Source organism: Chlamydotis macqueenii, chromosome 1, assembly GCF_036417535.1.
Source record: "Chlamydotis macqueenii isolate bChlMac1 chromosome 1, bChlMac1.mat, whole genome shotgun sequence".
In the NCBI taxonomy this organism is placed as follows: domain Eukaryota; kingdom Metazoa; phylum Chordata; class Aves; order Otidiformes; family Otididae; genus Chlamydotis; species Chlamydotis macqueenii.
In genome coordinates, this window is record NC_141556.1 from 66372357 (window position 1) to 66398977 (window position 26621).

General features: G+C 40.7%; 1 protein-coding gene across 4 annotated transcripts in view; it reads right to left on the reverse strand.

The window, feature by feature from the left end:
* The window catches only part of BICD1 (BICD cargo adaptor 1), a 185772-nt gene that overhangs the window by 68265 nt on the left and 90886 nt on the right, over window positions 1–26621 (reverse strand). For all 4 annotated transcript variants that reach the window (XM_086755056.1, XM_086755078.1, XM_086755070.1 and 1 more), the window contains exon 2: window positions 21850–22062. In XM_086755056.1, coding sequence (XP_086611182.1) covers window positions 21850–22062 — 213 coding nt within the window. The remainder of the gene's footprint in view (window positions 1–21849; window positions 22063–26621) is intronic.

Sequence of the window (26621 nt, forward strand, 5' to 3'; positions counted from 1 at the left end):
ACCCAGAGAAAGCTCAGTGAATCTTCTCCTCAAGTGTAAACATTGTACTGAAAGCTTCTCCTGCCCTGACTTGTTCTATATCCAGCAATAAAAACATCCTGCCCTGTCTAACACCAACAACAATTCAATTTTTTCTCTTCTCTACCTTTGTGGTCCTTTTTCTTCCACTGAAGATTGCCAAAATGTTTGTTTTCTCTGCCCCTCCAATTCTTTCTTCTTGCTCCCCTTTTCTTCAACAAGGGGCATGAGTGTGCTGAACTTGCAAAAAATACTAATTTCGCTCAAATATCTGTCATTTGGGTTACACAGAGGTTAATGAAAGACATACAAATGTATAATAGCTAAATTCAAAGTGGCAAGAAAATAAAAAGATTACTAATCTTGCAGGCTACTTATTTGCCAAACTTCATCCACAAAGTGCCTTTAGTACCCCAGTGATGACAAATGTTTTAAGCTACTTATTTCTCTGCTAAAAAAAGAAGAAAGTATCATACCACAATGACAAAAATCAGAAACAGAAACCAACAGCAGCAGTCTATGCCACTGAGCTATCTGTCTTGTGGACAGAGGGACAGGCTTGTCTCTAATTCTGTTTTCCCACTGCAGCTTTATGAACCTGCAGATACCCTCTGGCAAGCAAAGTCTCTTTCTTTTTTTTTTTTAAATCAAAATTTTCTCCCAAGTTCCCCCTTAATTTTAAGACCATCTTCTCATATTCATGGAAAAAAATCTAATAACAAAAATCAAACCAAACCAAATAATTATTTTGAAAAAGAAAACCCAAGTGTCAGTAAAATAGCTGTGATTTTCTTGGCTCTCAGCTTGGAAGAAGGGAAGGCTGGGGAACCACTGTGGACACAAATTTTTGTCTTCACAGTGCAAACCCCCCTAGGTGAAAATGCATATTTTAACATATATTATCTGGTGTGTTTAGCTGATACTAAAAGCATACAATGGAGAAAGACATTCATAATATCCTTGAATGTTACATGGCTGAGTTCAGCCTCATCAGGTATTACCAATGTAACTTGTTAGCACGAAGATTTTAACACTTATCAGCTAACACTTGGAAAAAATATGTCTTTTCTTTCTTTTATGTTTGACAAGGCACTAAATGATTGCTTGAAATGAAGGGTAGTAAGTCAAGGTTGGTCAGAGCTTGACTAATCACACCTAAACCTTATTTTTTCCTACTACACAATTACCATTACATGTTTTACCTAGGCGTTAGAGACTGCGGTAAGAGATACCCCATGCCACAAGCTCTAGCATCAGCCCCTTTCTCTCCTACAGAAATCCAAAGTCTGATCCAAATCCAGGGTAAATGGGGGAAGAATCTAGATAAGAAACCTTGAAACTCTCTCAGTTTGGTGAGCTTTGAATAGGATCCCACGTTTCTGGTACGTGTGGGACTGGCAGGGGTGGGTAGGACAGCAGCAGATCACAAAGCATACACCAGCCTGTGGCACGGCCATTATCTTGCAGTGGCTTTGAGGTCAAGCACCACCTCTCTGCCAGGCTCTGAGCAAAGACCAAAGGGTCCCCTCCTCCCAGCCCTGAGAAAAGGCTTGGAGATGGTGCTCCTTCTGACTGTACCATGTATTTCACCTCACCAAAACTGGTGCTGACTGTGCACTGTGCTGATAAGGAGGACAGTCAAGGCTCTGGATAAAGCTCGGTACTGCTCTTTGAAACCACTGAAATGCCACAGTACTTGTTTCAGACAGGAACTTTTCTTTGTTTTCAAAGGTGAAAGGGGACTGCTTTATATAAGGCATTCTCCATTAATATGGGCTTTCACGGGAGAACAAAAACCAATGATGCAATTTTTCCTGCTTAGAATCTCAATCAGAAACTTGGATTTAGCACCAGTATACAGCTTTGAGAGTAACTGTGAAATGGGAGAGAAGAGTTGATGCAGGAGAAGACATTTCTCAAAGTGAAAAAAAAACCTTTCTTTAAAGAGAAAGCCAGTTATAATATCCTGCAATTTAAGAGTAAACGAAAAAGGTTCTTTAGGTAGGTTCTTTAAATACTCCCATTGTTACCGAAATCCGGAATAAAACTCCTTAACAGCAATGAGAAGTTAAGAAGCAGGCACTTCTGTATTGCAGCGCTGGGCGCACGGGGGATCGCTCCACCTAGCGTGCGCACCCATTTGATCAACAGCACGGGTTAAATACACATTAATTATACATATTCATTAAATTCCAAGAAATAATATGCATAAACATAAATTTTCTGAGAAACCATTACATCATTTCCCTACCCACTCGCGCATGCCCAGTCTTTTGAGTCGAGGGTCTTTTGGTGGTCTCGGTGGTCGTCAAAACGCCCCCTCCTCGAATTTGCTGGTCAAACTCCTCCTTGAAATCTCCATATATGGTCTTGAGAACAGGTCGCGATGCTCCTTGATTTTCCTGGCTCCAAAGTGATGGCTCAGGGCCTATTTCTGCAGGTGGTGTTTGGGGGTGTTTGGGACTTACCATTGTATTAAAGATATGCTAGGCTAGCTTCTAACAAATGCGTATTATAATATCTCTAGGGTCCCACTCCCTCTAAGGACAAATAGATTTCGTATAAAATTTAACCTATGTGACTACAGTTCTACAGTTAGCAAGAATCACCTCATACTGATATTTAATTTTCAACATTTATGTCATGTAACACCATCAGGGAAAATGCAGAACTTTGCTTGTGTTTTCCGTGTTTAAGCACACAAAACAGATGTGAAAGACAGCTGCTACTTGACAGAGTCTGGGTATTTTGCAGGATATAAAGAAGAATCCAATAGATTCATACCAGCACTATTAAAAGCTCTTGAATATCAAGAGTACTGGAAAAATGATGACAATATTTGGACGTTGGGTAGGGAAAACAAGACATTTTGGTTAGCACTGCAGATATGAGAATCCCAGGAGTTTCTGAGCTTTAGGATGCAACACAAATGTCCTCCATCATCTCACATAGGTCACCAAGTGTCAGAGGAACCAACAAATGCAAGAGGGCAGCCAGTTATTAAAAACTGGGGTCTCAGCCTCTGTGCCTCAACTTCCCCAACAGGGGACAAAACTCATCTAATTATAGGAAATTTGTACAAATTATATACCTTAAGAACTTAGAGCACAGTTAAAACACAGTGCAAAAAATCGATTACCAGGTAAAACAATATACGTATTTATATAGAGTTAGGAAATTTGTAAAACATGTCTCATTTTTAAAAAAAAAAAAAAGTCCTACTGCACAGAACTTATTTCCATAGTATTTTATCTCTGATATGAATACAATTAATGTGTGCTATAAGAACAGACTGGTTAAATTATCTCAGCAAGTATGCAGGGAGCTGAACAGATGGCAGCACCACTGAGGCAGCAACAGGAATCACTAGTTCTCACTTATCCAGATGATCTTTATCATTTCTGTAACATTAGAAAATGACTCACCTATGAAATACAATGTTCTGAGGAGGAGGCAGAAAATTTCCTTTTTTTTTTTTCCTCTGGAATGGAAGATTATGGACTGTCTAGACATCAGCGTTATATTATTAGTAGTTCTAAAAGGAAATCACATACAGAGATACCCCATTTCTGCTAATTTGTGGGCTTATTTTTTTTAAAGACCACTTATTTGACAGAAAGCACTTGTTCAGAATGTACTTGAACCACGTGTAGTCTGTTGGTAGCTACTTCAGGTTTTGTTTCTTTATAGGCCGGGCTTTTTTGGATAAGATGATCTTGAACTGAACATACACCTTTATCTTGCCCATAAAGGAGACTGGTTTAGAGCACCATTAGTGTGCCCAGCCAAAACAGGCATGACTGCATTTATAGGGAGTCAATCCCTTACCCACGGAAGGCAAACCATGGCTGGTTTTGGGCACCAATTCCCAAAATCTGGGAATTTATACAGTCATTAGAAACACACAGTGGAAAAAATACCTTGTTCATAGTGAGAAACAAAGCTTCCTTCTTCCTGCCTATTTATCCCATCCTGCCATATGTTCCAAAGCAAAGGAGAAAGGTCTTAATTACAGGAGTTACTGGAGTACTTCCTTGCCTACAAAGCAGAGCCTTTTCAGAAAAGTAATTTAGTTTATCGCTATTTCTATTAATAGCTACAGTTCACAAATGAGTTGTTAAGTGCAGCGTTGCAAACTGAGGCCAAGAAAATTAGCTCAGTTCTACTGAATGGAAGAGACCACTGTAGAGTTTGTGTTTAAGGTTTGCCTGGGGTTGTTTTTCTTCAACTTACAATGCCAGTATGCAAATTATTAAACGGGAACATTTAGCAATTTTTAGTAGCAATTTGTGGACAAGCAGGCAAATATACACTAGATATAGGTCAGCTGAGGTCAACGGTGATGCATTAGGGATTAACTTTGGCCAACGTCTACAAACATACTATGCAGACAAACAGGTCTTTGATGCCTCTTGATATCTAGATGAGACTAGTTCCAGAAAAAAAAAATGAAGGGGAGGGGGAAAAAAAAAAAGAAGAAAGAAAGAAAGAAAAAAAAGCACAGCACTTAAGATCTCAGAAACTTGTCCCTCACATAAGCAATTGAAAAAAGCAAGTCAAATCAGGCCGCAGACTGGAACAGGGCTTCTAAAGTCTGATCTGGCACCAAGTAGATGCCTCTTGCAGCCAGTTGTCTGTACCTTACAGACAAAAAGCCTCCCAGGGTAACTCTTGCAGGGTAAGAACGTTGGAAATGTCCTCTGTGCTGCAGAACTCTATTTCTACGTAAATCTTGCATTCATTTTTTTTTACAGTAACTATGAGGTTTAATGTCCTTGAATCAGGACAAGTGCTCAAAGCTGAGGGATGATGGCTTTGCTACAACAGCACAGTGCTGGAGGGTATAACCACTGCACTCCCTGAATCTTATATGGGATTTCTTAACTTAGTTGAAAATGCAATACATGCCTGAGTTTGCCTTCAGGCTATTTTTACACTGAGGACAGTCAAAATGCATGTGTCTGGCCTGAGTATGGCACAAAATTATTTAAAGTATAAGGCTACAAAATATATTGACAGATGATAATGCATAGGTAAGAAAGGAATGCAGTCCTCCTGGGAGCTGACACGTGGAAAAGATGTTTGAGTACACAAGAGAAGTGTAGTAGAGTAGTGTAGAATCTGCAGTTCTCCCTTTACTCATAAACAACAGCGAGCGAGATCTGCAAGAGCCGTTTCCTGGCTGAAGAAAAAACCCTGGTAGCATCCGCTCCAAATCTTTTTTTCCTTATTAGCTCTTCTTAAAATACAAACACCAATCCTATTTACCTTATACAGCAGTGATCTCAGCAAACAAACAAAAGCCTACCAACCCATTAATCCAGAGATGTGCGCGCTTCTGCAAGGCCCAGATACAACCCCTTAATGTTCATTATCTTAATCAGGGAAGATGCTCTATTACTGTTTTGGTTGTTCTTTCATATCCACGTCCCCTCATAACTCGACTGTTGTCTTGCTTATCCGCTCCCAGAAAAGCCACGCTGGAGCCACAGGAAATCCATCCGTCTCCTCTGGGAGAAAAATCCTCTTCAAATAAGCCCTGAGTGCTATCGCTAGCTGCCAGTCAGCTACCTGGCAACACACGAAACCTCCACTAGGACTGTGTTTGTCGCAGCCAGTGCCCTTCGAAAGCCCAGCTGTGCACAAGGGAGCTCAGCACACACCCAGACAGATCTCTATCATCACTTGTAAACCTCTCAGTATAACTACTGAAATCTGGCTGGATTTAAGAGAAGGAGTAGGATGTGGCTTGGACTCTGTGACAATAATATGACATAAATAATTTGTTTTAAAAGAAGTCTGAGGCCTCTTTTGAAAAAAATGAAGTACATAAATACAGAAAAATATTCACCTTGGGTAAGCCATCGCTGCTATTAGAATTTATCTATTCTTTATCTATTCTGCATATCGTAACAGAAGTTCTTTAAATAAATGATGTTTTTATTTTTGACTGAAGCTTTTTACTCTGAGGTATGTCAAAATGCAAGGTACTGGTCCTGTTTGGACTTGCTGTTCAGCTGGCCAACTGCAAGGATGGTACCACCACATGCACCAGCAGAAGCAGCAGCACGGCGGGAAAGGTGGGAGAGAGAGACTGATTTCATGATGCAGGTGCACTTTGCTAAAGGTCCAAATTAGTGCTTCAGTGCTTGTTGTTATTTTCTAAAAGAAAATTAGTGAAAACTCTAGGAAAATATTAAATAAATCTTCTAAAGAACATGAAAATTGTTCCCAGAACAACCGAAAGCAAAACATCTACTTCATATATAATCTCTCTCAGACCAAATTATTTTTCCCTGCCTTTGGTTGAACAATAATAGGCTATTAAGGCTGTGCAATAAAACCCCACGCTATAAAGTGAAAATTACAGCAAGAAAAATATCTGAATAACTGGAGAACGGCATAGCTGAAAACATAGGTTCTATCTATGTATTCACAAGAGGAGGCAGCAATAAATCCTGTTTAGAAGCTAACCCCAATCATGCTGAAATAATGGAAGTTTCTAATGGATTACAGACTGGAGATGGAAAGCAGAAAGCCAGAAGAGGAGAAGGCACATGGCTCTGCACCCCAACAGCCCCTGAGTTATGTGCTTCAGTGGAGGAAGTGACGTGTTTATTTTACTTTACTGTTGTTTTCACAATCCATTTTACCACACCATTGAATAGCACCATTATAGGGCCTGAACTGTTTTTCAGCTGCAGCACTACCTTTAAGAATAACTTGACCTTCCAGACCCCAGATGGGAATGATGCTTAGAGCTGCCTTCACTACTTAAAGGCACAACTAAGACAGAGAGTTTCCTTATGAAGTGCAGCATATAAAAACCTGTTAAATAAAAATGCTTAAACACAAGTTACAAAAACTGACTGTGGCTTTAGGTTTCAATAATAAGACAAGCTTTGATATTTCAAATATTCCAAGACGGTGTAAGCTCATACCAGAATTTTACTGCAGTGGTGGACAGGAAAGAAATAATCATGGCTAAATTTTCTTAGGTAGCAGCATGTAATAAAGAAGAAACCAGCCTATTTTGTTTTTAATGTCCTGAGGCGGCTTACAACCCCTGGGGAAAAGGTCAATGCAATATGATATGAAAAACACAATGATAATCCTGTCTTGCATTTGGTTCTTGATGGAAAGAAAGATTATCTCTCCAATCCCCTCTAAGTTATTGTCATAATTTTTAATGAAATGACAATGAGGTTGAAAACTATCTCCAATAAATTTGCTACCTTTGGAAGCAAGGACCTTTCCAGTTTAGTCAAAGAACAAAATTTTTCCTGACTATCCTGCCTTTAAATAGATTATCATGGCTCTTTCTGCCTTAAGGCACAAACCTACAGAGGCTGTAGCACCGGTTATTCTCATTATGCAAAGAAGGAGCATCTCTAATATTTCTGAGTTCAACTAAGAACAAAAATGTAGACTGTGTTAGCGGAACTTCAGAGTTTCAGTTTGTAACATGCATTTATTGGATCTGAAAAGGAAATATAGTTTTCTAAAGTAAATGGGTAGAAAAGAATGATTCGTCTAGATAAACGTTTCTGAAGCTGAGCTGGTAGTTGATTCGCCTCGCCTTTCTGATTGCTGCAGTGAGAAGCTAGGTAATTGTATTCATTGAATTCCTGCAAACTGGTCCTTAGCTCACCTAGGCAATTCACTGCTTGAATTCAGCAGGAGGCAGGTGGTGCAGCTGCCCTGTGTTAGAGCTGACCATCCAAGAAGAGTGTCCAAGGAGTTTAGCCCTGCTCAGGACCAATCTACAAAGTCTCTCACTCACCTCCCCCATCCTTTGAGGGAACAGGGAGAGATAATGTAAGAAAAAAAGGCTCCAGGTTTGAGATAAGGACATGGAGAGATCCTTAAAGTTACTGTTACGGGCAAAACAGACTTGACTTGAGGAAAATTATTTATTATTAAAACCAAAGCAGGATAATGGAAAAGAGAACAAGATATTTCCCCCCACCCCTCCCTCTTCCCCAGCTTAACATTATCTCTCCCTCCTTCCCTGCCCCAAGTGGCATAGGGGAGAAAAAGGGAATGGAGGTTGTGGTCTGTTCATCATACGTCACTTTACACTGCTCCTTCCTCCTCGGGGGAAGAACTCCTCACATTCCTCCCCTGCTCCAGCGTGGGGTCCCTCCCACAGGCTGTAGTCCTTCATGAACTGCTCCAGTGTAAGGTCCTTTTCCACAGGGTGCAGTCCCTCAGGAAATGGCTGCCCCAGTGCAGGCCCTCCACGGGCCACCACCTCATTCAGGCCTCCACCTGCCACAGCGTGGGGTCCTTCACAGGCTGCAGGTGGATCTCTGCTCCTCCATGGACCTCCATGGGCTGCAGGGGGACAGCCTGGCCCACCATGGTCTTCACCACAAGGCTGCAGGGGAATCTTGGCCAGGAGCAGCATTACTCCTCCCCCTCCTTCACTGACCTTGGCATCTGCAGCCGTTCCTCTCACAAAAAAATTCTTCACAACAGGCAGGCAGATGCCTTTCAGGTTCTTTTCACATCTCCTCTCCTCTCCACTTCTTGCAGCCAGGCCGGGCCGAGTTGGGCCCAGTCGGCTGCCTGGCAAGAGGCCAGAGGGTGAGGCCTGCAAGGCCCACCAGGGTTGCACCTCCCTCCAGCCTCCTCACATCTTCTTCTTTCTTCCTTTTTTTTTTTTTATTTTTCCCCCTTCTTTTTTTTTTAATTTTTTCCCCTTCTTTATCACAGAAGCTTTATCAGGGAACATTCTGTCACCAACAGGCTTGGCCCTGGCCAGCAGCAGGTCAACCCTAGGCCCAGCCGTGTCCACCGGACAAAGGGGAAACTTTGAACAGTTTCTTCACAGAAGCTGCCACCATAGCCCCACCTCACTAAAGAAAACAAACACAAAGAGTTTATTACTGATGACATGCTAAAAGAAGGAGAATTTCTTAAACAGAAACACCAGCAGGGCTATATGTTTCTTATTTTAAGTTTCCAGATCTACATAGGTTTTTTTTCCTTCCCAATGCTCTAGAACATTTCAAACTTCAGAACATGCGCTATCATTCTTTCCCTTGAAGATGTTAATACAATTTCACGTGGACTAACGATATAGTAGTATTTTTAAACTCCATTAGGAATTTAAGGTTCAATTTCATTTACAGTCTATAAAGTGATTTGTTTTAAAACAGAGTTACAGCTCTGGTGTATAAATCCATCTCATAACAAACTTTGTGAGAAGAAATTATAGAGTCAGGTTAGGAGGAAGAGTCATTCATAACTTTTAGAGGGCAAGAAAAGTGGTAATGGAGAATTCATGACTGTCTTTTTAAAAGCATTTGCAATGGATGAAAACATAAAACAATGCAAAAATCTAATACATTGAAGTTGTTAAGGGATTGACTTCAAATCACCACTGACATTTATAGAGCATGAGCAAAGCAAGTTTTATAAAAAACAGCTGTAGTTCCTAGCCTCCAAAACAAAAATATTCTGATGGCAACTCAGAGATCTGCAATAACATGGATGTCAAAACCACACTAATCACATAAATCTACATCCATAGCTATTTCTTACCTGCTTAACAACTTACTGCACAGTAAAATGCTTATGAGAATTCCTGCCAAAACCAGGTGAGCACCAGTTCTACGAAGTACCTATGAACATGTCTGAAAGTATCATCAATAAGCTTATTCACAGGCTTTCTTGGATACCTTTTATGCTTCTGCTTCAAAGCATGCTTAGATATCTTTGTGAATTGGAACTTCTTTTCTGACATCTTGCAAAGGAGTCTGCAGATTGAGTCCTTCTTTCTCATTGTGTCTGAAGTCTTCGACAACAAACCAAGGCCATCCTCTTCCTCTCACATTTTTGGAGCAAGCCAAGGCATAGGAGTTTATGAAACCTTATACTAACTTGATACAGGCCAAAATATTGAATTTCTTTCTTCAATATATTACTAATTACTTAACAACCAACTCCTGTCTACACCTATTCTTTAAATTTTTTGCTTTTCCTTCCCTGCTTTTCTTATCTGTTTTGAGCTCTCTGCCATGCCTCATTTGACAGGGGCAGATAGTCACTGCACAGGAAATGCCACTTGAGAGAAGCTGTTTGGGAAAGAATTACTTTCCCTTCTCCACATGGACCAGAATTTTGCCCTTGCCATTTTAATCTCATACAGCTGCTAAGCACAGAATCAGAATCTGGTTTCTTCTCAGTGCTGTTACGTTGCCACTTCCCTTGGGAAAATGAGACAGGAGGGAATATGAGCAACTAAATGTAAACTACCCTGTATCATTAGGCAAAACTCCCAGTATTGCATTTGCGAACATTATGGCCTTTGAATCCCACTTTCGTGACTAGGAATGCAGGACTGATGGGAAATGGCCCATTTTTAACCCACCTCACTCTAAAGGTGACACTGTAATGCCACAGCCATTCTTCACGTACAGTTCACGGCCAGTATTGGAACAGACATCCTGACCGTTTCACTGAAGTGAAAATCACGTATCCATGATGATGCCTTCAAGACACATTTGGCTGAAAGAGTCAATGTACTGTGTTTCAGAAGGAGAGGAAAGGCTACGCAGGCAGAATGAATGAGCAGTGAAGACAAAAATTGCATTCATATCTAGTCCTACCTATTTGATGGTTTTTGGAACAATAATGTCACACAAGCAGAAAAGCTCTGATTATGTATGAGCATCTGCACGTACACATCTAAAATATTTGCCAGCAAAAGTGCATTTCTCTCAATCCTGAAGCTTAAAAGTGGATTTGACCATCACAATGAAAGGGTGATAACACTGTCTGACCTCTGCCTGACTTGCTGCCCTCCTCCTGGATGCTGACTGGCATTGACTGTTGAGAATAACTAAAAATAACCGGCTTGTCTCATATATTGTAATAAGGGCAAAGGGAGAAAAAGAGGTGGCATATTTGAGCTTCTTGCTGTTCACCCTCCTGTCATCTTCCTCTTATATTTTTCCTCTTCAGAACAGAGCTTGTAGGAGAAAGCACAATTAGCACAGATGATAGGAGCCAAGAACTTATTAATGATTTCACATCAGTGCCAAACTGGTAATAAGTTTGGGGTTTTGAGGGAGAAGAGGGAATTGAACGGGAGAGCCCACTCCACAGAGGACCATTACCACATTACCACATTGAGCAGAATTCAGTTTGTAAGGTGTAGGCTGAATGAAGCCAAATGAGAGGATGCCATCATACTGAGCACACAAATTTAAGCCCCAAAGACATTTTATTTTCTCATATTTTTCAGAGTTTTGTACATTTTGCTTCTATGTGACTTCTTTCTTTTTATTTGTTTGGTGGCTTGCCTTGGTTTGCCAAGGAAATTTTTACTAGTTGCTAGGTATCAAAATGTACATATTAGACGTGTCATGCTCCGATAGCACTTAACAAATCATCCACTTCTGGGGTCAGGTCACCAGCAATGCTGGTGCCCTGGTGTTCTGGTTTGGTTTGGTTTGGTTTGGTTTGGTTTGGTTTGGTTTGGTGAGGGGGGGCCTAAGGTGGTAGCTTCTGTAGGAAACTGCTAGAAGTCGCTCCCCTTTGTTCAGTGGACTCGGACAGGCCTAGGGCAGACCCGCTGCTGGCCAAGGCCGAGCCAATTGGTAGCAGAATGTTCCGTGATAATGCCTCTGCAATAACGTATTTAAGAAGGGGAAAACAGGAAAAAAAAAGAGAGAAGATGTGAAGCAACTAAGCGGGGGCAGACAGAGAGAGGTGCGAGCCTTGTGGGCCTTGCAGGCCTCACCCTCTGGCCTCCCGCCGGGCAGCCGCCTGGGCCCAACTCAGCCCGGCCTGGCTGCAAGAAGTGGAGAGGAGATGAGAAGTGAATAAGATGTAAAAAGGATCCTGAGAGACATCTGCCAGCCTGTTGTGAGGAACTGCAGACGCCAAGGTCAGTTCAGAAGGAGGGGGAGGAGTAATGCGGCTCTTGGCCAAGATTCCCCTGTAGCCTTTGGTGACGACCATGGTGGAGCAGGTTGTCCCCCTGCAGCCCATGGAGGTCCATGGAGGAGCAGAGATCCACCTGCAGCCCGTGGAGGACCCCACGCCGCAGGAGGTGGAGGCCTGAAGGAGGCTGTGGCCTGTGGAGGGCCTGCTGGGACAGCCGTTCTGGAGTGACTGCACCCCGTGGAAGAGATGACCCACGCCGGAGCAGTTTCACGAAGGACTGTGGCATATGGGTGGGACCCCATGCTGGAGCAGGGGAGGAAAGCGAGGAGTTCTTCCCCTGACGACGAAGTAGTGGCATAAAACAACGCATGATGAACTGACTGCGACCCCCGTTCCCTCTTCCCCCCCATGCCGCTCGGGGGCGGGGGGCAAGGTAGTAGAGATAATGCTAAGCCTGGGAAGAGGGAGGGGTGGAGGGAGGTTATCTTGTTCCCTGTCTCATTCTCCTGCTAGTTTTAGAAATAAATGAATACTTTTCCCCAAGTCGAGTCTGTTTTGTCCGTGACGGTAACTTTAAGGATTTTCTCCCCGTCCTTATCTTAAACCTCGAGCTGTTTTTCTTATATCATCTCCCCCTATTCTCTTGGAGGGTGGGGGGAGTGAGAGAGAGACTGTGTAGTCTGGTCCCGATCGGGGCTGAACTACGACACCTGGTTATCTAAGACATTTCTCTACAAAAAGGTAAATCCCGTTTCCCAAAATTACCTAGGAAATCCCAGGAGAAACCTTTACAAATAAATCAGTATTAATTAAAGGACAAAAAAAAGTACTGAAAATAAATGTAGATTTGAACAAAGAAGAGTAGATTGGAAGCTCAAGTACCTTGGCTGGTAATTATGGTCCACATAACAGCATGCCTGAGTTTCTTTCAAGGTCCAATTACTAATCATAGCACCAGAAGAGACCATTAGGTTTTTCAATTTTCTTTGGTGGATCTCATCTCTGGATCAATGACTCTTCAGTGCTATCAGTTCTGCACTGCTTAATCATTAGCAATATCAAAAGTTTAGGAGGAGGCAGGTTGGAAAACAGGCAGTGATGCATCCATATGCAGAGAAAGGGAGAAAGTCAGCAACAGAAGGTATAGTTAGGCAGAGCTACAATGCACGTGTGGACTCCCAGGAGAAGAGAAATACGACCGCACTGCTTGTATACTGAGGACTGGGAAGATTACTGTTCTGTAACCCCAACGAGTCCTGAAGGCATAAAACATTCAACAATTGCCAGGCACATTCTAACACTGAATGACTAGGAAGAACAGTGTCAGTCTCTCAGAGAAGCTATAACTCTTTTTTTTTTTTTTTTTTTTTTGGAAACTGCTAAGGATATTTTTAAAAAAATCAAAGGGAATTAATTGGAACAAGGACAACAAACTTACTTTCATTCCTTGTTTAATATTCTTTATCAATGGCACAGGTCACTGAAACTTAAGCTTTATTTACTTATGCACTCAGGCAGTGAGGACTTTCAGCAAAAATTCCTCCTTCTCCTTATTATGTCTTTACTTTATCTGGAAGAGTGCTTAAGCCTTTGGACTCCAGCTTCAAGAAGTCCTGCGTAATCCCAGGCAAATGAATAAAGTTACAAGGCACAAGCCAACACAGCTCCTGGGCTCTTGCTCCTGAGCGTCCAGATCACATTGCAAGGATTCTTTAAAAATTGGCAACACAGCTAATCCCAGCACTGCCAAAAACTGTCTTATTCCACACCACTTGAATAGACAAAAGCTCAAGTTATTCTTAACCAGCAAATTAATACTGAAAAGAGTGAGTCAGCACAAGCAGTTCTTATGAGGCTTCCTCACCCAGGAAGAAAATCAAGTCAATGAAGTTATGCATTTTTTAAAAAGCAGGGGCTGCACCAAACTAACATTTTCTCAGTTCAGAGAGCTGCAAGTCCAATACTCTGCCTCTTGCAGCAGCCACTCACAGGTGGGTAACACCCAAGAAACAGAGACATTATGTGACAATGCTTTCCCTGTCATCCCCTCCGAGCCCCCTGTATCAGGGGATTGAGGAACTTTCCGAGCTGGGCACTGGGTCTGGAGCTTCAGGTAAAAGCAGCACAGATGGCTCCATCCTCCATGAAATCTGTCTCACTCCTCTTTAAAGCCAAGTATACCTCTGGCCTCCACAGCTGTCCTCTCAGAATGTTCTCACACAGTACCTTGTACAGAGGTGTACATACGGGGCTTTGAAACGCTACCTCAGCACAAATAAGGGGTCATTATTTCACAGATCTTATGTAAGAACGAGCACTGCCAGATACCGGTTTGATTAATTACCGCCTAGAGATTACGGAGCGCAGCTGAAAGTACACCCTCTTTCATTTTCTATTTGAGGCCCTGCAAAGGACTCTTTCTGAAAGAAGCAGGGAATTTGAGTGTTTATAATAAGGCACTCTGTATTTATGCAACAGTCCCTTGGTTATACTCCATTATCCTGCCTGGCCTTTTTTTGACCTCCCGCCTGTCCATTGTTTGACTCTGTTATTCACAGCAGAGCTAAATGCCTGAACCTTGCCAAAGAAAACCATGTCACGCATGTGTCAGATCACAAGTTTGCATCCTAAGTCACTGTTTCAGGCTCATTAACAGGAAACACAACCAACCAAAGCTGCTTTTGATAGCTTACAGGTACATTTGAGGGCAAGAACAGCAGAACAAGGAGCTGAAGATTACCCTGAGAAAACAGTGCCACAACAAAACGTATTTAATTCTGCACTGTTAACCTTCTTATTCTATTACAGTGAGTTCTTATGAGGAGTATGAGCTTGGAAGCACAATCATTTTATGAACAATTACAGGATTATAGCGATTTAGGATTATACATTATAAACCATATTTCAGGAAATAAAAGAGTGACTCTTACCACAGCCACCTTTGGTTTCACCTGCAGGAGTGAGGGACTTGTTGGCCTATGCGTGAAACAAGAACCACAAGAAAGTGTTGGGTGGTAACTAAGTAGTAGATGAAGTTGAATGGCAGGTTTATAATGAAACCTTTACCTGTTAATAAGGGCACCCAGAAGCAGTCTACACAGGATAGGTCTTGCTGCCTATACTCAAAGCTCTTTCTTTGACAGATACACAGTATCAAGCTACTAGTATATCTATCCTTTTCACAGTGTGAGGAGAGATTTGGTAGGATTACAAGTCACAGCTTGCTTTATTTTTCTGTCTCCAAGACACAAAGAAAGCCATTTTGTTTCTTTTCAGAAGTAAAGTTCTGGTTCTAGCCTGTTGAAGGAAGCTTCCAAGCCAAAGTAATGTAAGTATAGTCAGAGTGACTGTCCTAATGCTACCCTAAGTTGTGATGAGAGCGCTCTCCTGACAGGAGGAAAAGTTCTGCCATCTCTCTATCACTCCTCAGCTGCACTTTGTTTCTCAAGCAGCTCAGACTCCCACAGTCATCTCCATTGGCTGCTCTAGCATCACATTCCCATCACATCCCATTCTTCAGTAGACTGAGTGGGTTAAGTCTGTTGATGCGGCCACTGGGAAGCACAGGATAATACCACAAGGGAGCAGGCGAGGTCACGGAAGGATGCTGCATGCTTTGTCACAGTCAACACTGCAGTCACTTAAATCACCTCACAGCCTAGGATAACCTAACGTCAAAGCACTGTCACAGGTTCCCTAGTCTATGCATGAAGAAAGTTAGACAGCTACGAGGGGAAGCAAACAAATAACATCAAAGAGAGTTCACTCTCCCTAAGAGGGCTTTGCCACTATGGCCAGGCCGCTAAAAGGTGCCTCCCACAGTACATGGTTCATAGCAGTGACTCCTCTCCCGGACGTACCTTTTCCGTCTTTCTTCAACACAGAGTTAGAGAAAGTTACCTCACTTTGTAACCTGGAGCTATCTCCCTCCAAGATCTCAGTAGTGAAACCACTAGCCATGGGAGATCCAGGCCGAAGACCACGCTCTCTAATAGGGAAGGAAATAGCCTTTACTGAGAGTTGTCGCCTCACAGAGGAAAGACTGGGGTTCTAGTCTCTGCCCCAATTAATATTTAAGTATTTCTTATTAAACATTAATTGAAATAAGGACTAGAACTAGTTCCCTATTCCCAACTGAGTGGTTAGCCTTTAAGCTACCATAATTCTTATAAACTTGCTCACTCTTGCTCTCTCTGACCCACAAAATACTAACTATCCCCCAACAAAGTGGAAAAGCTTTATGTGAAGGAATTAAGAGTTCATCAACTGACTACTAGAGCACTTCTTTCAGAGGGAGAAGTGGATTCATAATCCCTCAGGCAGAAGAGAAACTGGAGGCCCAACCTTTGCCACAATCACAGAACCAGAGAGTGGAAGGATATCACTGGGTGATGAGGTCAGCTAGGGAACGATGTCCTTGGAGGATCCCAGTAGCACCTGGAGAGGTGCTCAATATCCAGCAACAGGGTAGTAATAGACCTCAGTCCAAGCCAGAGGTACTCTTGAACGTATCTGGAAACAGACCTTCACATGAGCAGAAAATTTTACAGGTGGAAACTTAAGCACCTAAACACTGTAGGAGCCTTGAGGAGTAGATGACAACTGAGCACGTTAAGGATCTCAGTTTTGGACTTAACTACATCCTACGTTAAATAGGAAGCACTATGTACCCAAATCCTGTTACAGTCCAAATCCAGAGCAACAAAACAAGAACCTCAAATTGGCGTGGGTATTAGCTAGATACGTCTTTGTATTTAAAGTTTTTAGGCTTTATTCTGAATTGTCAAAAATGAGAGAAAAACATAACTCTTCAGACTAAGAAAGTATAATTTCTAAATAGGAGATAGCCAATTAGAAAATTCTTGAAGGTATATTTAGTACAAAAATACCAGTTCTAATTTTTTTTTTTATATATAAAAGTCAACTTGAACACAATGTCTGTAATTTTTTTCCATTTCTCATGTATTTTCATAATGCAGATGTGGCCACTTAGCATAAGATTACATTTCTGAAATGGCCATAGCTAGCAGTAAATCTTATAATTATTCACTCAGCACAGGTGCTCATGCTTTGCACCATAGGTTCCCCTCAAAAAGAGTCCAAGCTACCACACTGGTATATCTCCTAATTAGTATGAAGTACAAGATTTTTGAACTGCTGAAGTGAATAAAAGTTTAGCTATTGATTTCAAGGGCAGTGAGGCTGCACAACTTCATCCCAGATTTTTTTTTCACCTAGTTTCAGCACATAATGCCTCGCCAATTTATATTTTTCTCCCCACCCAGTTTTCCACTGCCCTCATCTCTGTTTTTGCCCTCTGGAAGCCCAGGTGTGTGCTGTTGCCACGGTCCATTAACATTGCCATCACATAAACCTCCCTGTTCATCTGTTATCTCCTGGACTGCAGGTACCCAGGTGCCGATTTCTTTCTGCAATCCCAGCAGCTGCACAGACTATGAGTTTTAACCCTTTGCTTCCGGACTTTATGTTATTCCAACTTCTTTTCACTAGTCTTGTTGGGAAGAAAGAGCTGACCCATACATGCCAGCTTCTTCAGGCACAAAGGCATTCATCTACCCATCTCATAACAACTCCCAATCCTAGTGAAAACGCAAACTGTGCCATCATCTTTCATCTCAATTTTCTACAGCTTCACCCACTTCACTTCTTTGCTTCATGTTTTTTTCCCCTCAGCTGCCACCTCTTTCGAGTCAGATGCCCAGCTCCAAGGCATTCAGCCTCCTCATGAAGGAATATGAACTCACCACATCATGATCACCAGATCATTTCTACTTGCATAACCACCTCTGTAATTTCTCAGCTTCTCGGAGTAGCAATTTCATCTTCTTTATCAATTTATAAAATGCTTATGGTTATCAAAAGGAAAGATTTTTCAGTGGCACAAATGGAAGAACCACTCGCTCATCTCCCAACTCCAAGTAAACACAGTGGTTTTAAATAGGAAAAAATAAACACTGGAGAATTAGAGAATTATAGAAGATGGTATTTTTAAAAAGTTTTTTTTTTAAATATTTATAATAAGTCAGGTGGTTAGAAAATGTTAAATGAGCTAATAACCATACTGATCTCTCCACACAGAGAGGCCACCTACAATAAATGATGTGATTCATAACATACATGAAATCTGGTCTCTGCTAAAAAATTATCTCTGGCCTCACTTCTAAAATCAGTGTATTTTCTGACTCAGATTACAGCAGTTTTAAGAATCTACAAATAACATTCTGTGTCCCCTGTCTGAGCTCTTGGTGGGAGAAAAGAATGAAAAGCTTTTTTCAAAATGTGTATTTTATTTAGTTAGACGATAGTTATGAATATTCCTATCCAAAACTCTAGGGATTTTTATTACATCAAATATAATGCTGCTGGGTTTTTACTCTTTTGATCATTTTAACATGAATCTAGAAAGCCATCTGTGTACAGAGACTCCTAGCTCATCCTTCATGATCAGTGTGAAACAAATGCCCAAGTTCTTAAAAAATATATCTTTTCCTAGTGATGAGCATTGAATTCAGTTTGTTTGCTTTCCCAGACTGAGATGCATAATCTCCAGAGACCTGAGCCTGATACATTCCGTTTTAATAGCAAGAGGGATCCAGGTCAAGCTGCCCTGCAGAAATCAGCTGTGACCCTATGGCAGATACTTGCAAAAAGGCATGAATTTTTAAACTCTGGGGCTATAGAATTCCCAAGATTCCTAAAAGCCGTCAGCATTCATGCGAGCGTATTCTGATGGTTCACAAAATGCTCATACACATTCATACAACTACGGATTTCTGTGCAAATTCAGAAAGCAGAATGTATTCAGAAAAGAACTCCCACAACAGACTGGAGATGGGAGAAGCACCGACTGTGTTATTTAGGAATGAAGCACCAACAACAGGGGTCACTTTGAAAACGTAGTTATCAGTCTTCAGTATCGTAAGGGACTGAGTGCATGGATAAAGTACTATAAATTTCTGTCATCTATGCAAAAATGCTATTTCCAGAACCACACAGCAGTTTTTTCAAACCCTTTATACTAAGTCTGAAGGTGAAAGCAATGATTATTTTTTTGTTTAGTTTATAAGATGTCTTAGTGAGGTTTAAAAAAATCAACTAACTATAAAGCACACTCTCTTGGGGGTGGAGGGTGGGCAGGGAGGGGAACAGATAGGATACAGCCAGGTAATTTACATCCAGAATCTATCTTTACATTACTCAGTACAGTTGCTCACAAAGATCATCCTTTTTTCTTCCATTTTTTTCTCCAACTAAATTTTCAAATACACTGCTTAGCAGCAAATTACTTTCTCATTGTAGCAACCTACCTGTCACAGCTTCTAATGACTCTTTACCCCCAAATGTACCAGACATTTCATTTTAAAAAATAGTTTTTTCCATCTTAGTGGTTGTCAAGATTTGCAGTAAGCTAAGTCTGCCTTTTCGTATCAGCAGGACCCAGAACCAAGCAGACAAAGTTCATAAACATTTACAGCAGAAGGGCATCTCATTTCTGCAGGCACTTGGACATTGCAGCCTTAGGATTTATGTGTTTGGACCAAGGTATACTGAGCTGGGTACAAGGGGGAGGCACCTTTGAGCACAAGGTGAAATACCAGTGTAATTCAGTGTGACAAGATCCCTAAGAGCCCGAGGTAGGCGTCAATCACCTTCTATCTCTTATTATAGTCAAGTAATTAATCATAATAGCATCTGGTGTAAGCTTGGTAATGAATTGACTGCACTAGTATCATTTATGTTTAAATACATTAATTGTAGTTCCATAAAATAAAAGTTCAACATAGTCAGGGACTTTATACTCCAGGTCCAACATCATCTTAACAATAACAATCCGTTTATCAGCCTTATTTTTGTTAAAGTAAATTCTTTTCTTGCACTTTAATTAACTACTAGGCCATGTTTCTATTTAGCATCAGAAGAGGAAATAATTGCAGCTGGTCTCACACTAGGGGTTACTATTATCTCCAAAGAAATAAGGACAATCAGTATTCTAGGGAGGACAGGTATTGAAACTGCCTCCTGAAGAACTTAGCAATCAATAATCATGACGGAAAATGGAAGGGAGATTTGCATTTGAAGGAATCCCAAGGAGACCCCAGAGGGAGGAATAGAGCACAAAGACAACAATGTATTTTCTCTAACTTGGTTGTTCATCTGTGACTGAACCCCAGGCCATCCGGATTCTGCTCACACAGTCTTGCAGGTGTGTCAGTAGCTGATTGCCTGCTACCAGAGAAGCTTTTAGGACATGATTTTAGGAGTAGATGTAAACTTGATTTTCATTTTTTTTTTGTTAACTACTGCACCAGCAATTACAATCACATATTTTATTTGGATCTTGTGAATATGTGGCATATATTTACTTCTTACTGAAACTTGACTTGTATTATGGACGAGTTCAGTTAAACCATTAAATAAGAATGTCCGATGGCAGTAAAGGACCCAGCCCCAGGGAGACCTTGTCCCAGCTTTTTTTGTAGGTTAAAAGGATGCCATTCACTCAGCCACAGAAAACATGATAAGCTTTGTTAATTCGTAGAGTTCACATTAAAGAAGCATTTTCCAGAATCACCTAGGAAAGATCTTTTCCAGCAGCTGGACTGTGGGGAGAGACCCTAGGTCCAAGCATTCCTGGGGAAAGCAGGGAAGATGTGGAGTTACTTCCTAGTGCTGCCTTCCCCTGCAAGTAGTTGCTCTGCTTAGAAATCTGAATCTGTAAAGGTTTATAAGAGAAATAGTAAGACTGGTATGAATGTGTGTGTGAAAACACTAGAAGAAATGGCAGAAGGATAAAAGAAAAGCATACATGGAAGGCACCTCGATGAACAGGCTATCAAGATCATAGCACTCATGTGCAACTTCTGACACCAAGATTTCAAAAACAGCCTACACCCAGGGCAGCAGACTAGAGAGTAACAAATACACCAGCAGTGCTGCACAATGACTCACAGGAGTGGGACAAGCCTAAGAGGCAAAAGATTTTTTTTTAATAAATACCAACTCCTGACACAAGCACATGGTCACAAATCTACAAGGAACCCAGGACAGGTGATGAGGACTTGACAGTCAGTATTCCTTATCCCCCATTTCACCACAACTAGTGCTGGCCGGAGTGGTGGGACACACACATCTTAGTGAGTCTATGAGAATGTGAGCATGAGCCAGTTTGCTAGTAAAGCTGAAGGAAACAGTCACCTTCTTCTCGTGTACTGTCTCGTGTTGAGCTTCGCTGCATGGATTGCACAAACTAACCATCTATATGGAAAGAATAAACTAGTAAAATTAGATCAGTCCACTACTGGGATATAGAAGCAATAGTACGTAAAAATCTTCTGTCTAAACTTCCAGATTTTAAAGAGAAAAGACAAGTTATTAAATACAACTTCTTTCTCCATTGACATTAATCACTAACAACTGTCCCCGACATGGCCAATAGCTACATTTGGCTTCCTTACTGTTACCCATTTTCTAAACATGAGCATGCATTTTAATTTTGCTCTACAGTAGAAGAAAACCAGTGAAAGTTTTATCTAACCCTAGCCAACCCAGAATATTTGAGAAATTATGTGAATGGTGAGAGAGAGAGGATGTGCACGAATATTAGAAGCGTGCAGAAAATGTGTTTATGCAGAATTCACTTATATGTAGGTACTATAACATACAATGCAAAATACTAAGAGTACTTTGGAACTTATAACTTCCTGAATTGGGTTTTATTATGTTTGTAGGGATTTTTTGTTGCATTTTTTTTCCTTTTTAAATCACTGCCCTCTCAGGCCAGGTGGTTTCTGGGACGATCAGACAGTCAGGTAAGCATTTTTGTTCCATGTAGTATTTTCATGACTCGGAGCCATTCCATCCATGACACTCCAAGAAAATTCACCCCCTTGCTCCCTGCACACCCCCATTTACCTCTTTCAAGTCTTGGACGATAGCAGTGAGTCTCTCATTCTCTGCCTGAACATTGGTGACCACCGCCCTGCTCTGCTTCAGCTCGTTCTGCATCTCCAAAATCTTCCCGAGGTAATAAGCTTCTTTTGAAGCAGACTCCTGGAGGAGAGTCTCTTCACGTGTTTCACCATCTTCAGCCACTTTGCGGTGAATCGAGAAGGACTGTCCAAATGCCTGCAAAGGGAAAACAGCGCACAGTATAAAACTACTGAAGCCCTTGAAAAATTATCAAGAATAATGAACAGCTGCATAGCCAGTGGGAATGAAAAAGATCCGTGAGTCCCAAACTCTGACCTAATAAATACTGCCTTAGCAGCTCTCCAGCAGCTAAGGGCCACTATCTCATTTAGCTGAAACGAAGCATCTTGAAGATGTTCTCATTTGCAGTGTGGATTAATGGCCCCTATCCAAGCGAACGCTGCTGAGATCAAGATGGTGCTCAGCTAACTAACCATTAATTAGTGACAGTATTTTAACTCTCCTGCTTGAGGCCAGCTGATAATTCATCAATTGCTTTCTTCTCTAGTTCTGCAAAACAAATGCAAGGTTTGTTTTGTTTTAAAGAGCGTAAAGAGCTGAACAATCTTTCTAAATTGCTTTCCATTTTCAACATTCTTTTATTAGAAGAGCTGACCTCATGGTATGGAAAAAGAGCTTCCCGTAACTTGAAAGAAAGATAAATGAGCTGAGTATCAAGCAGTGAACAACTACATTGCTGGTAAGCTAAACATGGAGTTTGAGACCCCTTCATTTCATTTGTACTCAGTGTGTTCTGCTTCTGCTGAAAAGAAACAATATTTAAGTATTCAAGGAGTTTCTAAATATATAGGTAATTTTCAGTTAATGTTCTTCTTGTTACTGGCTTAAAGTGATGAGTTTAATAAGGCAATATTTCTCAGTGACAATTTCTGATATTATTTTGGACAGCTCTGAAGCAACCTGGAAGAAAGCAAAGTACAAGCCACAAAGTAGAAGTGATGAAGACATCATTTAGCTATGAAAGACAGAGGAGAAAAAACCTGCAGTAATATAAAAACATAAAAAATAATGTAATAACACAACTAATATATAAATAAAAATAGTAATAAAATAATATATAAATAAAATAAAAGTAAAATCTGTTTTGTTTGTATTACCTTTAAAAACAGACACTTCGTTGAAAATGGCATGGCCTAATTCAGGAAAAAGCCAAAAGAAGCCCTTGACTGTTAAGAATAATTAGCTTAACATAGGCAAAAGCTCTCTCATGCATCTTAATTCCAAGAGAGTATGTTTGAAAGATAGTGATTTTTTTTTTTTTCTCCCAATATAGGAGAGAGAAATGTAAGTCATGGTAATATATGTTCTTTCAGAGGCAAATTCTCCCCAAAAGCCTAATTTCTACCCAGTTCTATGAAGGCACAAAGCAGAGTATACATTTGTACCAACTGTACCCAGTGGCCTCCTTTGCCCTCCCATCAATACGAACTACTTGCCAAATGAAGTCCATTGTTTTACTGCTGTTATTTATAGCCTTTCAGAACATGTTCTAAGTTTTACTGGCACCAGGACTGAAGCAGCCCCTTAGAAACTTCAAAGCAAGACCTTGTTCAAAAACTTTTTAGCTTTTAAGTCTACTTCACTTAGAGAATCCTGTGAACTCAGCATTAAAGGATTCTAAAAATATTCAATAATGTATTAACCCAGCTGTCTTCTCAAAAGACTGCAAGTTACTGAAATAGCAAGCATCAGCAACTTGCCAAATAGGATTTTCCAAATAACAAGAAATTCAGTTTAATGAAACTGTTAAGTACTGATTCAGTCACTAGATCTGTGAATCTAAGACGACTGTTTCAGGAACACTGCTAATAAATTATATCTTACTCTACATACTTATATTCAATGGCTCACTGTTCCTGATTTGAGACTAAGCAAAAAGAACCAGTCTGATAAAGACCCTACAAGACAAATTTAAAGGCCACACGTCCAGGGGAAAAATGAAAACACAGCAGAACAGCAGGTAGGACTGACAGGGCTGGGAAAGCTCCGGAAGAAATGGGAGCTGGAGCCCTCTCTACCAGAGAATTGCAGTCAAAGTGCTATGGGTAAATACCAGTACACAGAGATAACAGCCTTCCAGGTACATACTGTATTTTCCTCAAATGTGCTGTGAAGGTGCATTTAGCATGTGTGACGTTTGAGAATGGCCATGAATACAGATTTTGGGGAGGGTGCATAGCATAACAGAAAACTACCGCGTACTTAAAGTTTCCTTGTATCTACAGCTACAGAAAATGTCAGAGAAAATAATTTAAACATTTTTTCCTATGAAACAGTATTTGAACATACATTACTGTATATTACACTATTCAATTTATTTTTTCAACTGCTATCAATATGTCAAAGATTAGGGGAAGGAAATGAAGGAAGCATAGTTCTCTTTCCATATCAATGGAGATTATGTAGATCTGTGCAACAAGAAAAGGCACACATAATGTCCTTTAATTAAAAAGCAAGCAAAAATTTCTGCTTCTTTTCTTGATGATCTGTACTGAACAAAGTTTAAATTTTCCAGACATAGCCACTTAAGGTCTTCCATGAGATTGACCACTTTTAAATTAAGCCATATGTTTTTTGGCTGGTAGCTAGATATTTGTTCTGCTTTGATTTTATGTTTTAATATGTTGACTTATTTACAAAACCTTATAACCTCACTATGATATAATTATTTCAATTACACACTTATTTCACTTATGTTCAAGTACACACTTATTTCACTGAAGCCATCCCCGAGGTGGGAAAAGTTAGCCACTGGAAAAACTTCTCAAGTCAAATAACTGTCTTCCAAAAACCACTGGTTTCCAGGCCTGAATGTGACAATATACCTCAGACCATCACTTTGCCTGAACACCACACTCGGCCAACAGCGCTGCAGCCTGGGAGGACTGGAACAGCCCACTTCAGCCTTCACAATTACCGCTTCAACATGTTGGGCAGGAAAGAATCAAAAGGTTCCCAGGGGATGAGATACAAACTGAGGGGGCATTTAGCACAAACACAGGTGTTTATACGTGTAAGCAGGACACAGCTGGCATTGATATCAGGTACAGAAGGAAGCAGCAGTAGACGAAAGACAAAATATGAGAAGGCGGCAACCTGGACTGCAGGCTAAAGAAAGTTCATTTGTGTTTGGGTCCAGTGTCAGATACAAACTGGTTTGCTGAACATACCTTATGGTATTATATATGGGAAAATACCAACCTGCTGTGGAAGTCTGACTGGGGAAATAGCTTTCCTTTGGTACCATATGACACTGAGGGAGAGGAAGAACTACCATGCAACCATGGAGTAGATGTTCCCTGTGCTCAGCATCAAAGAAGATATCAATATTTTGGTCAGGTATTTATAGTGATGGTATATAGTTTGACTCCTGGAAAGATACTGTTCCTGTCTAAGAGTACTTTGTCACCTACATTAGTACCACATCAGCTTCTCCCTAAACCAAATTTCAGGTGATGCCAGGATGGGAAAAGCAGGGCCAGGCTCTTCTGTACTTTTCCATCTTTTCAAGTGGATTGGGAAATCAACATAAGCAACAGAGTTCTCTGAGCAAACCATGAAGAAGTAACTACAGAAACCAAGATCTGTGGTTGTATCAACATATTGTTGTGGGAATGGTACCCAACTCACTCGTTTGTGTTGTTTCTACGATAACATTTTGGACAGCTGCTGTACTGCATCTTGCAGACATATTACTTAATTTCCGCAGTTCTTTTCAGTATGGTGCGGCCCTGCTTGGTGAAAACCCATTAAAACCACTTAGAAATCACTTCTGGTCCCTTGGTGGTTCTTCATTTCAGCAATCACATTGCAGAGCTTTTTTGACAAAGCACATCATTTTCCAAATTCAAGTTGTGACTCAGAAGGGGCTGTATAGCCCTTTATGGCTTCTGTTCCCTTGAGAAACTCCTTCCCAGTGTAGGTGCGATAGTTGAAGTCAGCTACAAAGACTGTACTAACAGAAATCAGCCTGAATTTCACATTATACTAGTCCCATCACTTCCCTCAAGACTTTGTTTGAAAGGATCCTGTTGACTTGAGTTAGGAGGTGCTTTTTTTTGTAAGTTGGTCATAAAAGCTGAGTAACAAGATGCCATTAAACACTGTATAAATATTCTGAGACCTCACAATTGTGTAACAGTATCACGACTTTTTAGAGGTGTCATAAAATTTTAACTGTAAGAACAATAAAATAATGATCAATATTTGTTTGAGTACATGAGAAAGGATGGCAACAGTGGGCACAGACAGGTAAGAAGTCAGTCTGATCATAGAGAAAGGTGTAACTTTTGAGTAAAAGGCCATTTGCCATTGAACTCTAAATAACCTCAGATGGAAATCCCAGTGTCAGAAGCAAACTAGAATGAAAGAAATAATGCAATGAACAAAATGGGCGTGGATCTGTAAAAGAGCAATAGAAAAATATGACTGTTCCAAACAATATACGTAAGAATATTTATATGACAAATATAAACAGCAATAGAAAGTTAATGTGTGGTGAGTGACATGAAATCATGCCTGTAAAATGAAAACAGGCGTAAAAAGCAGCATATATACAAAAGACCAGCCAAAATCATAAGTAGGTAATAAAGGATGTTATTTCTGAGTTTCAGTTTTATTTTTACCAGCCACCTCCTGGGGCAAGAATTCTGAAGTGTTTGCATAGAAACTCACTCTTCTAGTCTGTGATGATT